At 38.9% G+C, this 19,670-nt stretch overlaps 1 protein-coding gene across 5 annotated transcripts in view; it reads right to left on the reverse strand.

Moving 5' to 3' along the window:
• The window catches only part of SLC35F2 (solute carrier family 35 member F2), a 121,831-nt gene that overhangs the window by 72,334 nt on the left and 29,827 nt on the right, over positions 1–19,670 (reverse strand). For 4 of the 5 annotated variants that reach the window (XR_009532957.1, XM_060103391.1, XM_060103392.1 and 1 more), the window contains exons 2-7: positions 16,700–16,875; positions 14,621–14,748; positions 4,691–4,850; positions 3,668–3,824; positions 3,069–3,121; positions 1,876–2,030 (exon numbers count right to left, since the gene is read on the reverse strand). Coding sequence is in view for 4 of the 5 variants with exons in the window: in XM_060103391.1 (XP_059959374.1) it covers positions 1,876–2,030; positions 3,069–3,121; positions 3,668–3,824; positions 4,691–4,850; positions 14,621–14,748; positions 16,700–16,875 (829 nt within the window). In the remaining variant the exon portion in view is untranslated. The remainder of the gene's footprint in view (positions 1–1,875; positions 2,031–3,068; positions 3,122–3,667; positions 3,825–4,690; positions 4,851–14,620; positions 14,749–16,699; positions 16,876–19,670) is intronic. The other variant, XM_060103393.1, reaches the window with a different exon arrangement.

The raw sequence follows: 19,670 nt of genomic DNA on the forward strand, positions 1-19,670 counted from the left end.
CAGTGAGTATTTACTCAAGATCAATCCAGAGGAGGCAGAGTCTGACACCAATGAATACAGAAATTGTTTAATGTCTTTTTCAACTGTGTTTCAAAATATCAGAGCCAAAGTTATTTTAGATACTATACTTTTTTTTTAATTAGTGACATATTGAACTTATGATTCTGTCTTTAAAAATTTCTTCTAAGGTCCTAGATATCGTCTTTATGCTCTGAGTGATTTCCCACCTCTGTAATTTACTCTGAAGATCATAGCAGACCTCCTCTTTACTCTACAAGTCTTGAAACAGCCTTTGACTAAAAAGAATAAAATCTGATATGAGTTATGAGTGAGCTGCTAGACATGCAGGGACAAAGAAACATAAAGCAAAAGAACTGCAAAGGAACTTATAGTTTGCATGTTCCACTTTTGAGAATAATATTGTAATGTGGCCAAAAAAAATGACACACAAGGCTTTTTCTCATTGAAGTTAATACAGTTAAAAAGCAAATATCTACATTAAGGGAGCTTATAATAGGTAGCGACAAGTGTACTTTCACTTTGAAGCTTTTATTTCTTTAACCTTACTTCCTCCTTGGACATTATTTTACTAATGAGGGAAAAGTAAAAGTTAAACTACTAAAGTTACCTCAATATGTTTAGTTAAAAAAAAAAAAAAAAGCACAGGTAAGCGGGGCCAAATGTTATACTGCAGAGCTCTCAAGCTTTCTCTGGGTATGGGTAGCTGTCAACTGGCCTTGAACTGCAGAATAAAACACCATGGTCCCCTAGTGGTGGCCATGTGAAATGCAAGAACATCACCGCAGAACAGCTAACTTACTTTTTTTTTTTAACTCACTTTTAAGGCCCCCTTTGTACCCCTTAATGATTGCTATCATAGAAAAAGAAATCTAGGGTTGTCAGGATTACTTCCCTCATTCACTTTGACATTTGTTATTTTTTAATGATGCCACCAAAAAGCTATAAATACTTCTTCAGTCTTAGTTCAGGAATACCTTAACCAGCAAGTTTGTGAAGATAACAGCTGGTTCCTGTGACATGTAAAAGCAAAAATGGTTTATGCTTCTTAAGCAGAAATTTCTGAGAACACACTGAACTAGGCATTGTGAGTTCCTGGCCAATTCCTGGGAACAGTGTAAATCAGTGCCAAGCAATTTCCACCCAGATACAAAATTTTACATGGATAAAGAAATAGAGTTGCTATCCCCAGCTAAAACCAAAATTATCAAGCAACAGCCGACATTCTAACTATTTGTTCAAATGACTGTAATAGCAGCCAAGTCAACAAGCTTTCTACTATGGAAAGATGGATTTCTTTTTTTTTAAAATAAATTTATTTATTTTTGGCTGTTTTGGGTTTTCATTGCTGCACGTTGGCTTTCTCTAGTTGCAGCAAGCAGGGGCTACTCTTCATTGTGGCGCACAGGCTTCTCATTGCAGTGGCTTCTCTTGTTGCAGAGCACGGGCTCTAGGTGCACGGGCTTCAGTAGTTGTGGCTCACGGGCTCAGTAGTTGTAGCTCACGGGCTCTAGAGCACAGGCTCAGTAGTTGAGGCACACGGGCTTAGTTGCTCCGCGGCATATGAGATCTTCCTGGACCAGGGTTCAAACCCGTGTCACCCGCATTGGCGGGCAGATTCTTAACCACTGAGCCACCAGGGAAGTCCCAGAAAGATGGATTTCTAAGGCAGTAGTTCTCAAAGCAAGACTCTTATAATAACACTAACATGCTATTTGCCTGGAGTGAGAGTGTCCAAAGAAATTCTTGCCAAGAAGATGAGAAGGTTTCATTTTTGGATCTAAAATCTTAAAGAAACCCATTACTTCTTTTAAACCAAAAAAAGTGTTCTGATTTGAACAAGATCTATTTGCTCACCTTATAGCCAAACAGAAAGAGTCCAAAGAAGAGACTGTAGAGGTCAGCTGTCAGGATGCCCAGGTTGACAGAAGTGGCACTAGTGACTTTAATCACCAGTGGCATGAAGCTGTACAGGCAAAACATACAGAGGGCAAATGCTACAAACAGCAGGGCTGTGAAAAAAATGGAATAGCTAATGTTATAGGAAGAAACCAAAAGTTAAAGGCGCTGCGCTTTTAAAGCTTGACTGATATATAAAATGCCCTGATCCTTTAACATACCATCCACAAAGCCCCTTGTTAACAGTAAGCATTGCAAATGAGACATACAAAGCTCTCAGGAAAAAAATAACAACAAGATATGATGAAGAACTTAAAAAATTCAACAGAGTGTTAGATGATCGAGGCCATAGAATCTTGCTTATGGTGTAAGTCAACAGCTGTTATCCACCTGCCCAGGGCAGAGAGATGCCAATGATAAAAGGCATCATGGTTGGACATGATTTGTGTGGTTGAATCAAAGTAAAGTATTTTTAGGGTATCAAGGATAGTCGTTAGGCCCATTATCTTTTGTTCATCTCATAAGAGCTAGTCAGGTGGGTGCTAAGAGATAAATACTTATAGCAGTTATCTTTGCTTCACAACCACTTCTCCAACCTCGCTCAACACACACACACACACACAGAGGCAATCTAAGTTATTTACTTGAATGAAATCATTCAAGCATGGTAAATGAATTTCAATGACACTTCATGTAGTACTTAATTTCTTTCCACGCATCATTAAATAAGGTTCAAATCTTTCCTATCAGATGAGAGTAGCAATGGAACGTGGTGGTGATTACACACCATCAGATTATTCAGGTTAATACTTCACAAATTACATCAAGCAGACAACCTTCACAAAAAGTCTGAGGACTCGAGATACAGATCTAGTTGAAAGTTAGTATGACCAAAGGTCAGTCTTTTTCAGAATTCCTAGTAAAGAAAGGCTATTCCTGAAGGTAAAGATTAAGGATTAACTTTTATGGGGGGGTTTATTTACAAGTTCTCAGAGAAAACTCAATGTAAACCACTATAGTTCTCTGTGTACTAAATTACTCTGTGATTTTATATAAAAATGTCTAAATAATATTACTAAAATGAAGTATTTATTTCTTGATGTGTGTCAGTTAGGGGAAAGACTAACAAGAATTATTATGTATGTACATACCAATTTTCCAGTCCCAGTGAATGCTGGCAATATCCTTATATTCCACAATCAATCTGTGATTAAAACAAGAGGTCACAGAGAGATCTTTATACTAATTTTCACTATTTTATAAGCAATTAAATTGCTTCAAGCTTTAAGTACTTCACCATGGTGATTAATTATGTTGACTTCTGAATTTTTCTTAGAGAATAAAAATAACTATCTTTAATTAAAATGACAAAGAATAAAACCCAGAGGAGTCCATAAACACATGTTTGACACCCTTAGAAGCACTCTACAGTAGTCAACTACAGAAGGAAAACATGACACTATGTGTTCCCTTTGAACAGGAAGTTAATATTTTCTAGGAATAATTGAAAAAGAGAGTCTTCATTGGTAATATAAAGTCTACCACATTATAAGCAGTAATCAAGCATCACATGTATAAGAAAATGAGGCATAATTCTTGATGTTTCAAAAATCTTCTAATAGATATTTAGCAAGTTACTGATTTCAAATGTGAATTTGGGCCAAATAAACAATGAATATTAGTAGCTGGAAAGTAATCATCTATGACATATTTGCTTATATTGTTTTTAAGGATAAGTTTAGAATCTTACAGTTGTATGCCACTGATAATTGTTCCAAACAAGCCCACCATTCCTAAAAACTCCTGTCTGCTCAGCTTCTTCACGATGTATTCTTCACACACATTAGAAACAGCATAGAGGGAAGCCCCAAGAAGGACCAAGATGTCACCAATCAGTACATCACTACCTATAAGGAGATAAGCCACAAAAAAGAATACATTTGTCACTAGGGAAAACTCTCCAGCTTGCTTCCAGGAGTTTATCTGGCTCATATTTATTTAAGTAAGATTTTACAGAAGAAGAATTCCTGATTTTTAGAAGTTTAAAGACTCTTGCCCGTCTCACTTTCTGGCACAATTCTGCTTTCATTTTTCTTATTTTGGATCCTCAGGAGACTAACACATTGGAAGATGGTGGTGTATGCCATAATGTAAGGCCTAAGAAAATGATTCTATGACATTAGAAATTAATGGAAATTATTGATGGGAATTCATTGAAAACTATAGGGAAGGAAGCTAGGTAAGAAAGGTAACTTTCTCAATCAAAGGAGACACTGAAGTCACTTGTATCTTGGGTGAAATCATAGACCTTATTTAGATTTTACATTATCAACTATCTGAACCTTGACATAAAGAATATCAAAATGTTCTCATCTACAGAGTAACTGAAAAAAGAGATCATTCAGTGAACACAAAGTCTCCTTTTTGATGAAAACAAAAACCAAGAATCTACAGTAGGATTTCAAGTAACTAATCCAAATGTATGGGCCAAAAAAAGATTATTGCAAATATATAAAGAAACTTCTCTCTCATGACACAAAACAAACTATTTAGTGTGACAAAACACAGCAAGGACTCAGGGCCGGTAGAAACATAAAGACTGCTTTGTGGAAATGGTTATAGTACCAGAAGCAAGCAAATCTAAAAGTAAAATTTTAAAGATAGTTAATCAGGACACATTCTCTGCCTTTTACTTTATCTTTGCACAATAAAAGTGAGGATATAAGCAAGACATTTTCTGTGACTAAATCAGAAACAAGTAACACAGTCTCACCTGAATTGTCTTCCCTCCCTGCTAATATGTCTGCACCAACCATAGTTCCTACGCCCAACAGACAGACAGCTACAGCGATGAAGTGGATCACTCTGTATCTTGCATAAAGAATAAACCACGAGAGAGCCATCAACACAGGAATCCCAAAGCAATCCAAAAGCTGCATGGAAGGAGAAACAGACGGCTTAAAACATCTCTCAGATAAAAGATGATTAAGTAATAACAGGAGTCAGTGTTTATTGAGCATTTATTATTGCCAGCCCTGTAATAAATGCTTTACCTGGATTAACTCATTTAATCCTCACAACAATTCTATGAGGTTAGAACTGCAATCTCCATTTTACACACGAGGAAAACAAAGGCACAGAAAGGTTAAATGAGTTGCCCAAATTCACATAGTTAAAAGTGGTGGAGGACTTCCCTGGTGGCACAGTGGTTAAGAATCCACCTGCCAATGCAGGGGACACGGGTTCGAGCCCTGGTCCGGGAAGATCCCAATGCCGTGGAACAACTAAGACTGTGCACCACAACTACTGAGCCCGCGTGCCTAGAGCCTGTGCTGTGCAACAAGAGAAGCAACCGCAATGAGAAGCACATGCACCGCAACGAAGAGTAGCCCCCACTCACTGCAACTAGAGAAAGCCCACATGTAGCAACAAAGACCCAACACAGCCATAAATAAATAAATAAATAAAAGTGTTGGAGCCAGTTGATGAACCCAGGAATTCTGCCCAACAGCCTATGCAGTTTACCTCTACACTCCCACCTGTGTTTATCCTTAAGTCCAGTAGACATGTGCCCATTCACTCAGTCAACAAATATTTAAGTATGTGATATGCGGGAGACATTATGAGAGGAGCTGGAATATAGAGGAGAACAAGAGAGACACAAAGAGGAGTATACAGAAGGCTAGACAGACACAGAAGAATCACACAACCAATATTTAAATGTAATTGGGCTAAGAGCCACAGAAAAGTACAGGTTATTATGAGACAGCAAACAGACACCACCTCCCTGACAAAGTGTCCAACCCCACCATATAAGACAGATGCTTGCTCACAGCAAATACTCTTGCTCATCTTCATCATATACTCCTCCATCACCTGTTGGTCCTGGGTCAAGAAAATACTTGCTACACCCCTGATATTTCCAGTCTGAAAGGCAGGGGGATTAAGAGTGCCAAAATTATAGTAAATCCAAAATCTTTGTAAGATAAAAGAAAAAGAGATCTCATTCACTGGATTCTTAAAGTCACAAACTTGGTAAAGTGCATTCAAGGCTAAAATATATTCCTTTTACTAATAATGTTCTGATGATGTTTTTTTGATTGCTCATCCTGTTCTTTTTTTAACCTTGTCCCTGATTTGCTCTGTATCTCTTTAGTCTTGGACAAGGCAGGCCCCAAAATCTCCAACAGCCTGTTTGATCCTGTCCACAGTTGTTTACTGATCGCCTTTCACTGCAATGTCAAGTATAGGAATGGGCACCTTGCCTTGTGTTATTTATTCCAGCTGCAGAACTCCAATCTCTTAAGTGCTTTATTGAGCCTGCCTGAATAACAAACCATTAAACAATGCAAATGATAATAGCTTGTCCTGGAAGACAACAATAGAATCCAGCCAAAATGAAGTAACAAAGTCTAAACTACATTTCTTAAACAAAAAAAAGCAGAAAAAGTCACTCTAAAAACTATTACAGGAGACTTGCTATCCTCAAATTGTGTCTTAAAGTCAAACTTAAATCTGCTCTATTTTTAACAATTTTTGGTGGGCAATGAGTAGCCATATAAGGGATGCACCTACATTTGCTAAGAGCTCCCAAGGCCTCAGGCCCCAGACCTACCATTGACCAGCTGTGTGATCTCTAGCTAGTCACCCTTTGAGTCAAAATATGAAATCAAGAGGTCAGACCAAATGATCTCACAGGTACATTCCCACTCTAAAATTCCATGACTTCTAATCTGATATCTATCACATTCAGTCATTTATCTACATTGGATCTTTTCAAAATGTGTGTTTGGTGACAGATGCCTTCTGTTTGATGCTTGCAGTTCTAAGAGCCTCCCTATTTAATTTAATCTTTAAAAATTATTGTACAGTCACAGTAAGCAAGGAACTAAGTAAGAACGTGGAATGAGGAGAAGGCATGGATATAAACATGAATTAGACTTTATTAGAGATACAGTGGAGTATAGAATAGAAAGTGAAATTGAATTAGGCCTTAGAGAAGGGGCTTCGAAAAGGATTCATTCTAGAAAGAATAGAGCAACATAAGAGAGAGCAGCCCCCTGTGGGTAGGGAATGTGTAGATGTGGCAGTGAAGTGAGAAGAGACATGAGTAGAAACCTAGGCCAGCAATGTCAATGGCCACATCAAGAACTACTACATTACTATTTGCAATTACAGAATCTTTGAAGGAATCCTTAAGAAGGAGGTTCAAAGACCATCCAATCTAAACTTCCACCTTTTCAAGGGGAATTCCCCAGTGGTCCAGAGGTTAGGACTCCAAGCTTCCACTGCAGGGGATGCAGTTTCGATCCCTGGTCAGGGAACTAAGATCCCATATGTCACGTGTGGTGATCAATCAATCAATCAGTAAATAGCTTCCACCCTTTCAGATTAACCAGGCCAGAGACATACTCAAGGAGAGAATCCGCTTGAAGAATTCCAATGAGAGGCACTCTCTACTGCTGGAAGCACCTCTAGTTGTTAGATGTGCTTTTTATCATAGGGCTTGCTAGGACCATAAGTACATAACTTTTTGTTGTTGTTGTTGTTGTTGTTGTTTTTTGCTGTACGCGGGCCTCTCACTGTTGTGGCCTCTCCCGTTGTGGAGCACAGGCTCCGGATGCGCAGGCTCAGCGGCCATGGCTCACGGGCCTAGCCACTCCGCGGCATGTGGGATCTTCCCGGACCGGGGCATGAACCCGTGTCCCCTGCATCAGCAGGCGGACTCTCAACCACTGTGCCACCAGGGAAGCCCAGTACATAACTTTTGACGACAAAATGCTTAGGTTTTTCTAAGAGGCTAAGATGAAAGAAATTGTTTGAGATTAGTTTAAGGCATGACCTTTAGTCACAATAACCCAGCTGTCAGTGTTTTGTTTAGCTGTGTTTAGACCTTGTACCAATTCAAAACTTCTAATAGTCATTAGTCAGAGATCAAAGTTTCTGCAAATTGTAATCAAGTAATTAAACTGTGTGTGAGATTATGAGGGTAGATGTGACTAGAAAAATGCCATTTTCTATATACTTATACTCATTATTCATTGCTGAAAGTACACTTAATACTATTTGTAATGAACTGTATCTTCTAGGGAACTCCTGGTTTTAATTTTTATGAAATTCTGGGTTTTTCACGTGCCTCCTATGATGTCTGCCTTAACAAATATTTCCTATCTTGGCTTTTTAACCCATGCCAGTCAAAACCCAAGAGATTTGCTGAGGAAAATGCTTAGCACAATATTAAAAGGCATTCTGGAAATTTGAGAAGATGGCAGAAGAGTAAGACGCAGAGATCACCTTCCTCCCCACAGATACATCAGAAATGCATCCACACAACTGCTCCTATAGAACACTGACTGAACGCTGGCAGAAGACCTCAGACCTCCCAAAAGGCAAGAAACTCCCCACGTACCTGGGTAGGGCAAAAGAAAAAAGTAAAAACAGAGACAAAAGAATAGGGACCAGTGGGAGGGAGCTGTGAAGGAGGAAAGTTTTCCACACACTAGAAGCCACTTCGCGGGCGGAGACTGCAGGTGGCGGAGGGGGAAGTTTCAGAGCCATGGAGGAGAGCACAGCAACAGGGGTGTGGAGGGCAAAGTGGAGAGATTCCCACACAGAGGATCGGTGCCCTCAGGCACACACCAGCCCGAGAGGCTTGTCTGCTCACCCACCAGATGGGCGGGGGCTGGGAGCTGAGGCTCGGGCTTCTGTCGGATGCAGGGAGAGGACTGGGGTTGGCGGCGTGAACACAGCCTGAAGGGGGCTAGTGCACCACAGCTAGCCGGGAGGGAGTCCGGGAAAATTCTGGAGCTGCCGAAGAGACAAGAGACATTTTCTTGCCTCTTTGTTTCCTGGTGCGCGAGAAGAGGGGATTAAGAGCGCTGCTTAAAGGAGCTCCAGAGACGGGCGCCAGACGCGTCTATCAGCGCGGACCCCAGAGACGGGCATGAGACGCTAAGGCTGCTGCTGCTGCCACCAAGAAGCCTGTGTGCGAGCACAGTTCACCGTCTACACCTCTCCTCCCGGGAGCCTGTGCAGCCCGCCACTGCCAGGGTCCCGTGATCCAGGGACAACTTCCCCGGGAGAACACACGGCGCACCTCAGGCTGGTGCAACGTCACGCCGGCCTGTGCCGCCGCAGGCTCGCCCCGCATCCGTACCCCTCCCTCTCCCCGGCCTGAGTGAGCCAGAGCCCCCGAATCAGCTGCTCCTTTAACCCCGTCCTGTCTGAGCGAAGAACAGACGCCCTCAGGCGACCTACAAGCAGAGGCGAGGCCAAATCCAAAGCTGAACCCAGGGAGCCGTGCGAACAAAGAAGAGAAAGGGAAATTTCTCCCAGCAGCCTCAGAAGCAGCGGATTAAAGCTCCACAATCAACGTGATGTACCCTGCATCTCTGGAATGCCTGAATAGACAACGAATCATCCCAAATTGAGGATGTGGACTTTGGGAGGAAGATTTATTATTTTTTCCCCTTTTCCTCTTTTTGTGAGTGGGTATGTGGATGCTTCTGTGTGAGATTTTGTCTGTATAGCTTTGCTTCCACCATTTGTCCTAGGGTTCTATCCGTCCGTTTTTTGGGTTTTTTTTACTTAAAAAATTTTTTTCTTGATAATTTTTTATTTTAATAACTTTATTTTATTTTATCCTCTTTCTTTCTTTCTATTTTTTCTCCCTTTTATTCTGAGACGTGTGGAGGACAGGCTCTTGGTGCTCCAGCTAGGCGTCAGGGCTGTACCACTAAGGTGGGAAAGCCAACTTCAGGACACTGGTCCACAAGAGACCTCCCAGCTCCACATAATATCAAACGATGAAAATCTCCCAGAGATCTCCATCTCAACACCAACACCCAGCTTCACTCAACGACCAGCAAGCTACAGTGCTGGACACCCTATGCCAAACAACTAGCAAGACAGAAACCCAGCCCCATCCATTAGCAGGCTGCCTAAAATCATAATAAGGCCACAGACACCCCAAAACACACCACCAGACATGGACCTGCCCACCAAAAAGATAAGATCCAGCCTCATCAACCAGAACACAGGCACTAGTCCCCTCCACCAGAAAACCTACACAAACCAAACTTAGCCACTGGGGACAGACACCAAAAACAACGGGAACTACAAACCTGCAGCCTAGGAAAAGGAGACCCCAAACACGGTAAGATAAGCAAAAAGAAAAGACATAAAAACACACGGCAGATGAAGGAGCAAGGTAAAAACCCACCAGACCTAACAAATGAAGAGGAAATAGGCAGTCCACCTGAAAAGCAATTCAGAATAATGATAGTAAAGATGATCCAAAATCTTGTAAATAGAATAGAGAAAATGCAAGAAACCTTTAACAAGGGCCTAGAAGAACTAAAGAGGAAACAAGCAATGATGAACAATACAATAAATGAATTAAAAATACTCTAGAAAGGATCAATAGCAGAATAACTGAGGCAGAACGGATAAGTGACCTGGAATATAAAAGAGTAGAAATAACTACTACAGAGCAAAATAAAGAAAGAATGAAAAGAACTGAGGACAGTCTCAGAGACCTCTGAGACAACATTAAACGAACCAACATTCGAATTATAGGGGTCCCAGAAGAAGAAGAGAAAAAGAAAGGGACTGAGAAAATATTTGAAGAGATTATAGTTGAAAACTTCCCTAATATGGGAAAGGAAATAATCAAGTCCAGGAAGCACAGAGAGTTCCATACAGGATAAATCCAAGGAGAAACACACCAAGGCATGTATTATTCAAACTGTCAAAAATTAAATACAAAGAAAACATATTAAAAGCAGCAAGGGAAAAACAACAAATAATATACAAGGGAATCCCCATAAGGATAACAGCTGATCTTTCTGCAGAAACTCTGCAAGCCAGAAGGGAGTGGCAGGACATATTTAAAGTGATGAAGGAGAAAAACCTACAACCAAGATCACTCTACCCAACAAGGATCTCATTCAGATTTGATGGAGAAGTTAATACCTTTACAGATAAGTAAAAGCTGAGAGAGTTCAGCACCACCAAACCAGCTTTACAACAAATACTAAAGGAACTTCTCTACGCAAGAAACACAAGAGAAGGAAAAGACCTACAATAACAAACCCAAAACAATTAATAAAATGGGAATAGGAACATACATATCGATAATTACCTTAAATGTAAATGGATTAAATGCTCCAACCAAAACACATAGACTGGCTGAATGGATACAAAAACAAGAACCATATATATGCGGTCTACAAGAGACCCACTTCAGACCTAGGGACACATACAGACTGAAAGTGAGAGGATGGAAAAAGATATTCCATACAAATGGAAATCAGAAGAAAGCTGGAGTAGCAATTCTCATATCAGACAAAATAGGCTTTAAAATAAAGACTATTACAAGAGACAAAGAAGGACACTACATAATGATCAAGGGATTGATCCAAGAAGAAGATATAATGAAATTGAAACTGTGATTAAAAATCTTCCAACTAACAAAAGCCCAGGACCAGATGGCTTCACAGGCAAATTCTATTAAACATTTAGAGAAAAGCTAGCACCTATCCTTCTCAAACTCTTCCAAAATATAGCAGAGGGAGGAACACTCCCAAACTCATTCTACGAGGCCACCATTACCCTGATACCAAAACCAGACAAAGATGTCACAAAGAGAGAAAACTACAGGCCAATATCACCGATGAACATAGATGCAAAAATCCTCAACAAAATACTAGTAAACAGAATCCAACAGCACATTAAAAGGATCATACACCATGATCAAGAGGGGTTTACTCCAGGAATGCAAGGATTCTTCAATGTATGCAAATCAATCAACGTGATACACCATATTAACAAATTGAAGGAGAAAAACCATATGATCTTCCAACAGATGCAAAGAAAGCTTTCGACAAAATTCAACACCCATTTATGATAAAAACCCTGCAGAAAGTAGGCATAGAGGGAATTTTCCTCAACATAATAAAGGCCATATATGACAAACCCACAGCCAACATCATCCTCAGTGGTGAAATACTGAAACCATTTCCACTAAGATCAGGAACAAGACAAGGTTGCCCACTGTCACCACTCTTATTCACCATAGTTTTGGAAGTTTTAGCCACAGCAATCAGAGAAGAGAAAGAAATAAAAGGAATCCAAATCAGAAAAGAAGTAAAGCTGTCACTGTTTGCAGATGTCATGATACTATACATAGATAATCCTAAAGATGCTACCAGAAAACTATTAGAGCTAAGCAATGAATTTGGTAAAGTAGAAGGATACAAAATTAATGCACAGAAATCTCTGGCATTCTTATACACTAATGATGAAAAATTTGAAAGTGAAATTAAGAAAACACTCTAATTTACCATTGCAACAAAAAGAATAAAATATCTAGGAATAAACCTACCTAATGAGACAAAAGACCTGTATGCAGAAAATTATAAATCACTGATGAAAGAAATTAAAGATGATACAAATAGATGGAGAGATATACCATGTTCTTGGATGGGAAGAATCAATATTGTGAAAATGACTGTACTACCCAAAGCAATCTACAGATTCAATGCAATCCCTATCAAACTACCACTGGCATTTTTCACAGAAGTAGAACAAAATATTTCACAATTTGTAGGGAAACACAAAAGACCCTGAATAGCCAAAGCAATCTTGAGAACGAAAAATGGAGCTGGAGCAATCAGGCTCCCTGACTTCAGACTATACTACAAAGCTACAGTAATCAAGACAGTATGGTACTGGCACAAAAACAGAAAGATAGATCAATGGAACAGGATAGAGAGCCCAGAGATAAACCCACGCACATATGGTCACCTTATCTTTGATAAAAGAGGCAAGAATATACAGTGGAGGAAAGACAGCCTCTTCAATAAGTGATGCTGGGAAAACTGGACAGGTACATATAAAAGTATGAAATTAGAACACTCCCTAACACCATACACAAAAATAAACTCAAAATGGATTAAAGACCTAAATGTAAGGCCAGACACTATCAAACTCTTGGAGGAAAACATAGGCAGAACACTCTATGACATAAATCACAGCAAGATCCTTTTTGACCCACCTTCTAGAGAAATGGAAGTAAAAACAAAAATAAACAAATGGGACCTAATGTAACTTCAAAGCTTTTGCACAGCAAAGGAAACCATAAATAAGACCAAAAGACAACCCTCAGAATGGGAGAAAATATTTGTTGCAAATGAAGCAACTGACAAAGGATTAATCTCCAAAATTTACAAGCAGCTCATGCAGCTCAATAACAAAAAAAAAACAAACAACCCAATCCAAAAATGGGCAGAAGACCTAAATAGACATTTCTCTAAAGAAGATATACAGATTGCCAACAAACACATGAAAGAATGCTCAACATCATTAATCATTAGAGAAATGCAAATCAAAACTACAATGAGATACGTATAACTGATTCACTTTGTTATAAAGCAGAAACTAACACACCATTGTAAAGCAATTGTACTCCAATAAGGATGTTAAAAAAAAAAACAGAAAGAAAAGAAACATAAGAAGTTGCAACTCAAAAAAGAGAGAGAGAGAGAGAGAAAAAGGCATTCTGGTAATAATAGAATTTAATGCATATTCACATTGGAAAAATACTGTTTTCATTAATCCTTCTCTTAAAATAAATCTAATCTCACTTCAGTTTTTCCCTGTTCCTAAAGTTTGGAGATAAGACCACCTCTGTTTTATATAAAAAAGTGATGTATCAGGAATTCCTTGGTGGTCCAGTGGTTAAGACTCCATGCTTACACTGCTGAGGGTGCAGGTTCAATCTCTCCCTGGTTGAGGAACTAAGATACCACAAGTCGTGCTATGCGGCCAAAACAAAAGAAAGTGATGCATCAAAAGTCTTAAATTCAGTAAACTGTGAGTTCTAAACCTGGTATTGGAATCTATCTTACTTTCATCTCCATTTATAGCACATTTTGTTGTTAGCTATGGGGAGTCAGTGTTATGATACATCACACAGTTTGCTAACATTAAGACAACTCTTTTCTTTTTGTTTTTGGCTGCATGACACAGCTTGTGGGATCTCGGTTCCCCAACCAGGGATAGAACCAGGCTACAGCAGTGAAAGCTGATAATCCTAACCACTAGGCCACCAGGAAACTCCCTAACATTAAGACAACTTAAACAATCTTCCTCAACTCCACCAGGTTAAAAAGTACTGCTATGTAGAAACATTTTTCTTTCAATCCAGTGAGAATAAACCTAGAAAAGGAATAGAGATATAAGTTTTACTTTTGGCTACCATCTCTACCCAAGATGTCTCATAGGTTCCTTCTAATTGTTCTTTTGTCTTGAATATCCACTTTACTTGCAAACCTCCAACTTTTCTATAGCACAATGGTATATCCACTTTATATGCCATGTTTAAGCAACACATAAAACAGAACTCTTGCCAACATCACAGCATCCATTGCCAACTAAATATTTATGTTTATTTTCGTAGCAACTGTTCTATTCTACTATAGCATTAGCAGTTTGGGAACTGATTAACTTGTACACGTTTTCAGTAATTCCAGGAAGCCTTACTCATTAGCACATATGCTCCACTGGAAAACAGATAGCATCCACCTGTGCTTAGGTTTTCTTCAAGTAAACAGGTTCTTAATAAAATTAGGTGAGCACATATGAGCTCAGATTCTTCTCTTAAAGCTATAAAACCTAAACTGGTAAGAGGACTCCTTCTTACCTGGACACTGGTTAGAGTTGTGTACTGGTATGCTCTGACAATCAGGTAATTAGCTTCTACATCTGCTAGTCCAAGCAGGATGTACTTCCACCATTTCTTTTTCAAGATGTATAAAAGGTTATCACTACCTGGTTGAAAGAAATCTAGATTAGTACATGTACTTGAAATGATTCCATGCATGTTAATTTAGAGATAAAGAGTCAAAGCAAGGGTTTACTATGTATTTTGAACGTGGACCCTCCTAATTTCCATTACTCATAACCCAAACTCCTGCAACAGCTCAGCAGTCAGATTTTTTTTCTAGTATGAGGCCCAAGCTAAGGTGTCATCATAGACCAAGTGTTCAATGAAAACACCAAAGAGAAAGGAAGTAAAAGTGGTTAAATTCCCTTTCCTACTGCAACAGAAATATAACATCCAGATCCCTAGGAAATGAAATGTTTTCTTATGAATTCATTGGTTATTTAACCTCTATTCATGAGCTTCTTCAAAGAAAACTCTGCATGTGGTCATTCTTTTGGAAAAGATGTGCTTTCAAGAGAAAATTAAGCCAGTGGTAAGTATGGAGAAAAGATTTAGTGGCACCATTGAAGAAACACCTTTTATCCCCTAAATTCTATTTATTCAAGTTAACTGTGATTCATTCCTTTGTAGAATCTAGCATCACAAGGAGATATAGAGTTGGCACATATACAAGAAGGCTTTATGGGTAAGATAACCTGCAAGGAAATAAAGGTAGTGAGAATCGTAGCCAAATAATTATCATGAAATCCCAATCAGCAGGAACATCCTGAAAACACAGTTTGTCTTCCTCAAGATGATATGGCATGGAAGGCATCTAGTAACAATCCCTTAGGAGGACTTCACTGATATACTTATGAATCACACTGACTTCCTAAAGGCCAATGCTTACATAGAGGAGAAACGTCTGGGGCTATTAACCATGTACCAGTTCTATTTCCAACTCCTAAAGTTCTTGCCAAATTTGGAGCTTTCCCCTTAAGATATCTCTTTACCCCTTCCCACAACTGGTTTCCATTTTCTTTCAAAATAAATTATTTATCCTGACACATAGAAATACCATTGATGTATTAAGGTTCATATTAAAAGACGATTAGCAAATACCACACTGATTTTATTATATGCTTTAAATGTGATGAAAATGGGAGTATTGCACCCTACCAGTCAGTCTGGGTTACCCATTGTCTTTACACTCTTGAATTCAATCTTATTTAATTTTTTTTTTATAATACCATACTCTTCTTTTGTGGGAAGGATGGCTCTTATCATGACAAGAAGCCCCTAATACAGCATGGTGGTGAGTGCATGGGCTCTGGGGCAGGTTGCCTAGGTTGAAATCTGGCTCCACCTGCATGACTTACAGCAAGTTATCTAAGTACTACATGCCTCAGCTTACTCATCTATAAAGTGGAGATAATAATAATACTCACTTGATTTGTTAGGAGGCTTCAATGAGTTAAGCAATTAAAATGATACCTGGTGCAATAATGTTAGCCTAGTTTTTCCCATTTACAAGTAGTTAGCTAGAAATGATAATTCTACAATGATTCTAAAACAACTTAACCAGCCAGTGATAAGATGTTAATTCCTTGCCAATTCCTTGTTTTGTTTCTCTCACAACATAGACTTGATCTATCAATACGTGCAATTGGTGGTCCATTTAGCATTCTCCACTTAGCTGTAAATACATATTTTGGACAGTGAGGTTCTTGACTTTTTAAGTGTTTCTAATACTGTCTTTTAAATTTATCAACCATGGGGGGAAAAAAAGAAGACCTAACTTGTAATGGCATTTACACTTTTTTTTTTTTTTAGTCAACTCCTACATTACAGTTTGGTGCTACTTATTTTAATCAACAATTTCAGAGAGTTATACACAAACCTCTAGTCACCAATTTCATAGAATTCAAAGGTGTCATACTTTTCTAATAACTTTTATAAAAACAGCAGTAGTTTCCTGTTCTTGGTTTTGCCCCATATTTTATTTTTTGAACGTCAAGAGCCAAAAATTTTTATGAAGATAATTTGTTGAAAAGGTAATTCCAACATTTGACATACCTGATTGAAATGCCAGCATCACTGTATAAATTAGAAACAGCAAGCAATAGTTGATAAAGCTCTGAAGCATGGGGGTATTCACCTTGTATCTTTCTGCCAAATACTGGCTGGTGATGGCTGTCCCACATATACACAAGGACAACGTCTGACCCAGGGCAATTGTTTTCAAAATATTCCTAGAAAATAAAGGAGGAAATCAGAGGAACTGGCAAGTAAGTTATATCTTACACACACACACACACACACACTTTAGGGCTAAACCAAAAGGAAAATGCTAACAATTCCAGGTGGTTCTTTATTTCATTTTATCACTTACTTCATATGCACAAAAATTAAAGTGTTGGATTTTGAGAGACTACAGTTTTATTCTCTTTTACATTTCTAGTTTTCCCCTCATTACCACAAAAATACATATTCCTCCAGTTCACTGATGATCTATTTAGAGATCATTTTGATTACTTTAGCTATGTCATATTTTATTTGAATTATGTGTGTATGATTTTTTAAAACTCAACTTTAACTCTAGTTTTAAAGTCTTCCTATTCATTAAATGTTTAACATTTTCTCATCCTTTCATTCTCCCAGAGACTTGGTTCCTTCAACTAGAAGCAGAGGCTTTCAATGTTACCTATACGTTAGAATCATGGAGCTTTTAAAAATGCTAATATCCCAGGCTGCATCTGAGACCAATCATATCGTCGCCTCGGGGGGTGGGTCCAGAACTCAGTGGAGTTCAAAGGTCCCCAAGTAATTCCAAATGCAGCCAAGACTGTGAATCACTGTTCCAGAGGTTGGCACTTTGGATCCAGAGAAGAATAAGATCTAGACCCTACCCTTTGGCATTTTAAAAGAGAAGTACCTTAACAACCAACTATGAAACTGCAGAAAGCAAACTACCCAACAACAGTCTTATAACAGTGGTGTGATTAAAGGGCTGAGAGAGCACACAGGTATTATTGGTTAATTCTGAGTGAGGGAGTTAGCAGGCAGGGAGAAAACTGAGAAAAGTTTTATGGAAGAGGTGATTTTTCAGTTAGGTTTGGAAGCATGTATATAAGAGATTTCTAGAGGAAGAAGTAGGGAGAAGGGAACCCAGGAAGAAGTAACTGTAGGACCAAATGTAGAGGCACGAACATGCAATGGTGGGTTCAGGAAATATCGAGTGGCCTATGCCTAAGGCATAAGGTCAACAGCAAAGAGTGGAGGGCAAGAAGCCTGGAAAAGTAAGTAGAGGCCAGACTATAAAAAGGTAACTCTGGTTACTATGAGAAGGACTGAAGGTTAGAAGGTTAATATAATGATCCATGGCTGAACTAAAGCCACATCAGTGTGAATGTTAAGTAGAGAATGATGTGAAAGACTCACAGAGCCTAGTGATCCATTAAATCTCAGGAGGAGGTATTGAAAATGATCTCTGGGCTTCCGGACTAGATGACTGGATAGATATAAGGCTGCTGACCAAGACACAGAATACAGGATGAGAAGCAGGTCTGGGCAAGGGGGGAGTACTGAGCTCAATTTGAGAGCACTAGAAATTGAGGTGGCTGGAAGGTCTAAGAGAAAAACATTAAGAGGTTTGTGACAGGCGGACTCTAAGATGGCCACCAGTGAATCTCTGTTTCTGGGTAGTTCTGCTCTGTGTAATCTCTTCCACTTGAACATGGGTTGGATCTTTGACTTGATTCTAACCATTAGAATACAAGAAAATTAATGGGACACCATAATGTACAACACAGGGAATATAGCCAATATTTTATAATAACTATAAATAGAGTATAACCTTTAAAAATTGTGAATCACCTGTAACTTATATAATATTGTACATCAACTATACTTCAATTAAAAAAAAAACTAAAAAAAAAACAGGATACCACTTCCATGGATACATTACCTGAGGTTATAACTTCCATCTTGCTACCCAATTCTATTGATTCTCTTCCTTGCTGGCTCTGATCAAACAAGCTGCTATATATAGAGAGGCCCACATGGAAAGGAACTAAGGGTGGCCTCTTGTCAACAACCAGCAAGGATCTGAGACCCTGAGTCCAACACTCTCCAAGGAAATAAATCTTGCCAAAATCAACATGAGCTTGGAAGCAGATTTCCTCCCCAGTCATGACTTCAGATGAGACTCTAGCCCTGACCGACACCATGACTGCAGCACTTATGAGAGACCCTGAAGCAAAGGGCAGGGCTAAGCCATGCCCAGATGCCTGATTCATAAAAACTATGAGATAACAGATGTGTATTGTTTTAAGCCACTAAATTTGAGGTAATTTGTTACACAGTAGCAACAGATAACAAATACAAGGTTGAAACCCTGGACTTCAGAAAGACCATATCTGTTTTACTCTCCACTACATATCCAGTGCTGGCATTTTGTTGTCACTCAAAAATATTTGTCAAGTGAATGTAAATGGATAAAGAAATTACCAGATACGCCCAAATATATGGTTACCTCAAATATAAGACACTTCCTCACTTCCCCAATGAAGTTCAATAGTCAGAGAAAGACAAGAAATTATGAGTGCCATGATACAGAAACTAAGAGTAGAAAAACATTTCAAGAAGGATGAGATCAATACTACAGTGTCAAAAACTGCAGAGAGAAAAGTTGTCATCATGGCTAAAGAGACGCAGTTGGACTGGCAAGCTGGAAGCTGCTAGATGGCTTGGAAGGAAAGCAGTTTGTTAGTGGTAATGACTAAAGTCAGATTCTAGTGGGCTGAGTGAGTAGAATATGAGCAAATTAATGCACCAAACATAAACAGCTCTTTTTTTCTTTTTAATGATGAAAAGGAGAATAGCGATGGGGAAAGAGTTTGAAGAACAAGCAGTGTGTTGAGGACAAGTCTTTTGCTTGCTTGTTTGTTTGTTTAATTATTATCTTGTTAAAGAAGCAGGGAAACTTAAACAAGTTTGGTAGATGAGCAGAAGGCAATATGGGTGAAAACATGAAAGAAACCTTAAA

The sequence above is a fragment of the Mesoplodon densirostris genome, chromosome 7 (genome assembly GCF_025265405.1).
Source record: "Mesoplodon densirostris isolate mMesDen1 chromosome 7, mMesDen1 primary haplotype, whole genome shotgun sequence".
NCBI lineage: Eukaryota > Metazoa > Chordata > Mammalia > Artiodactyla > Ziphiidae > Mesoplodon > Mesoplodon densirostris.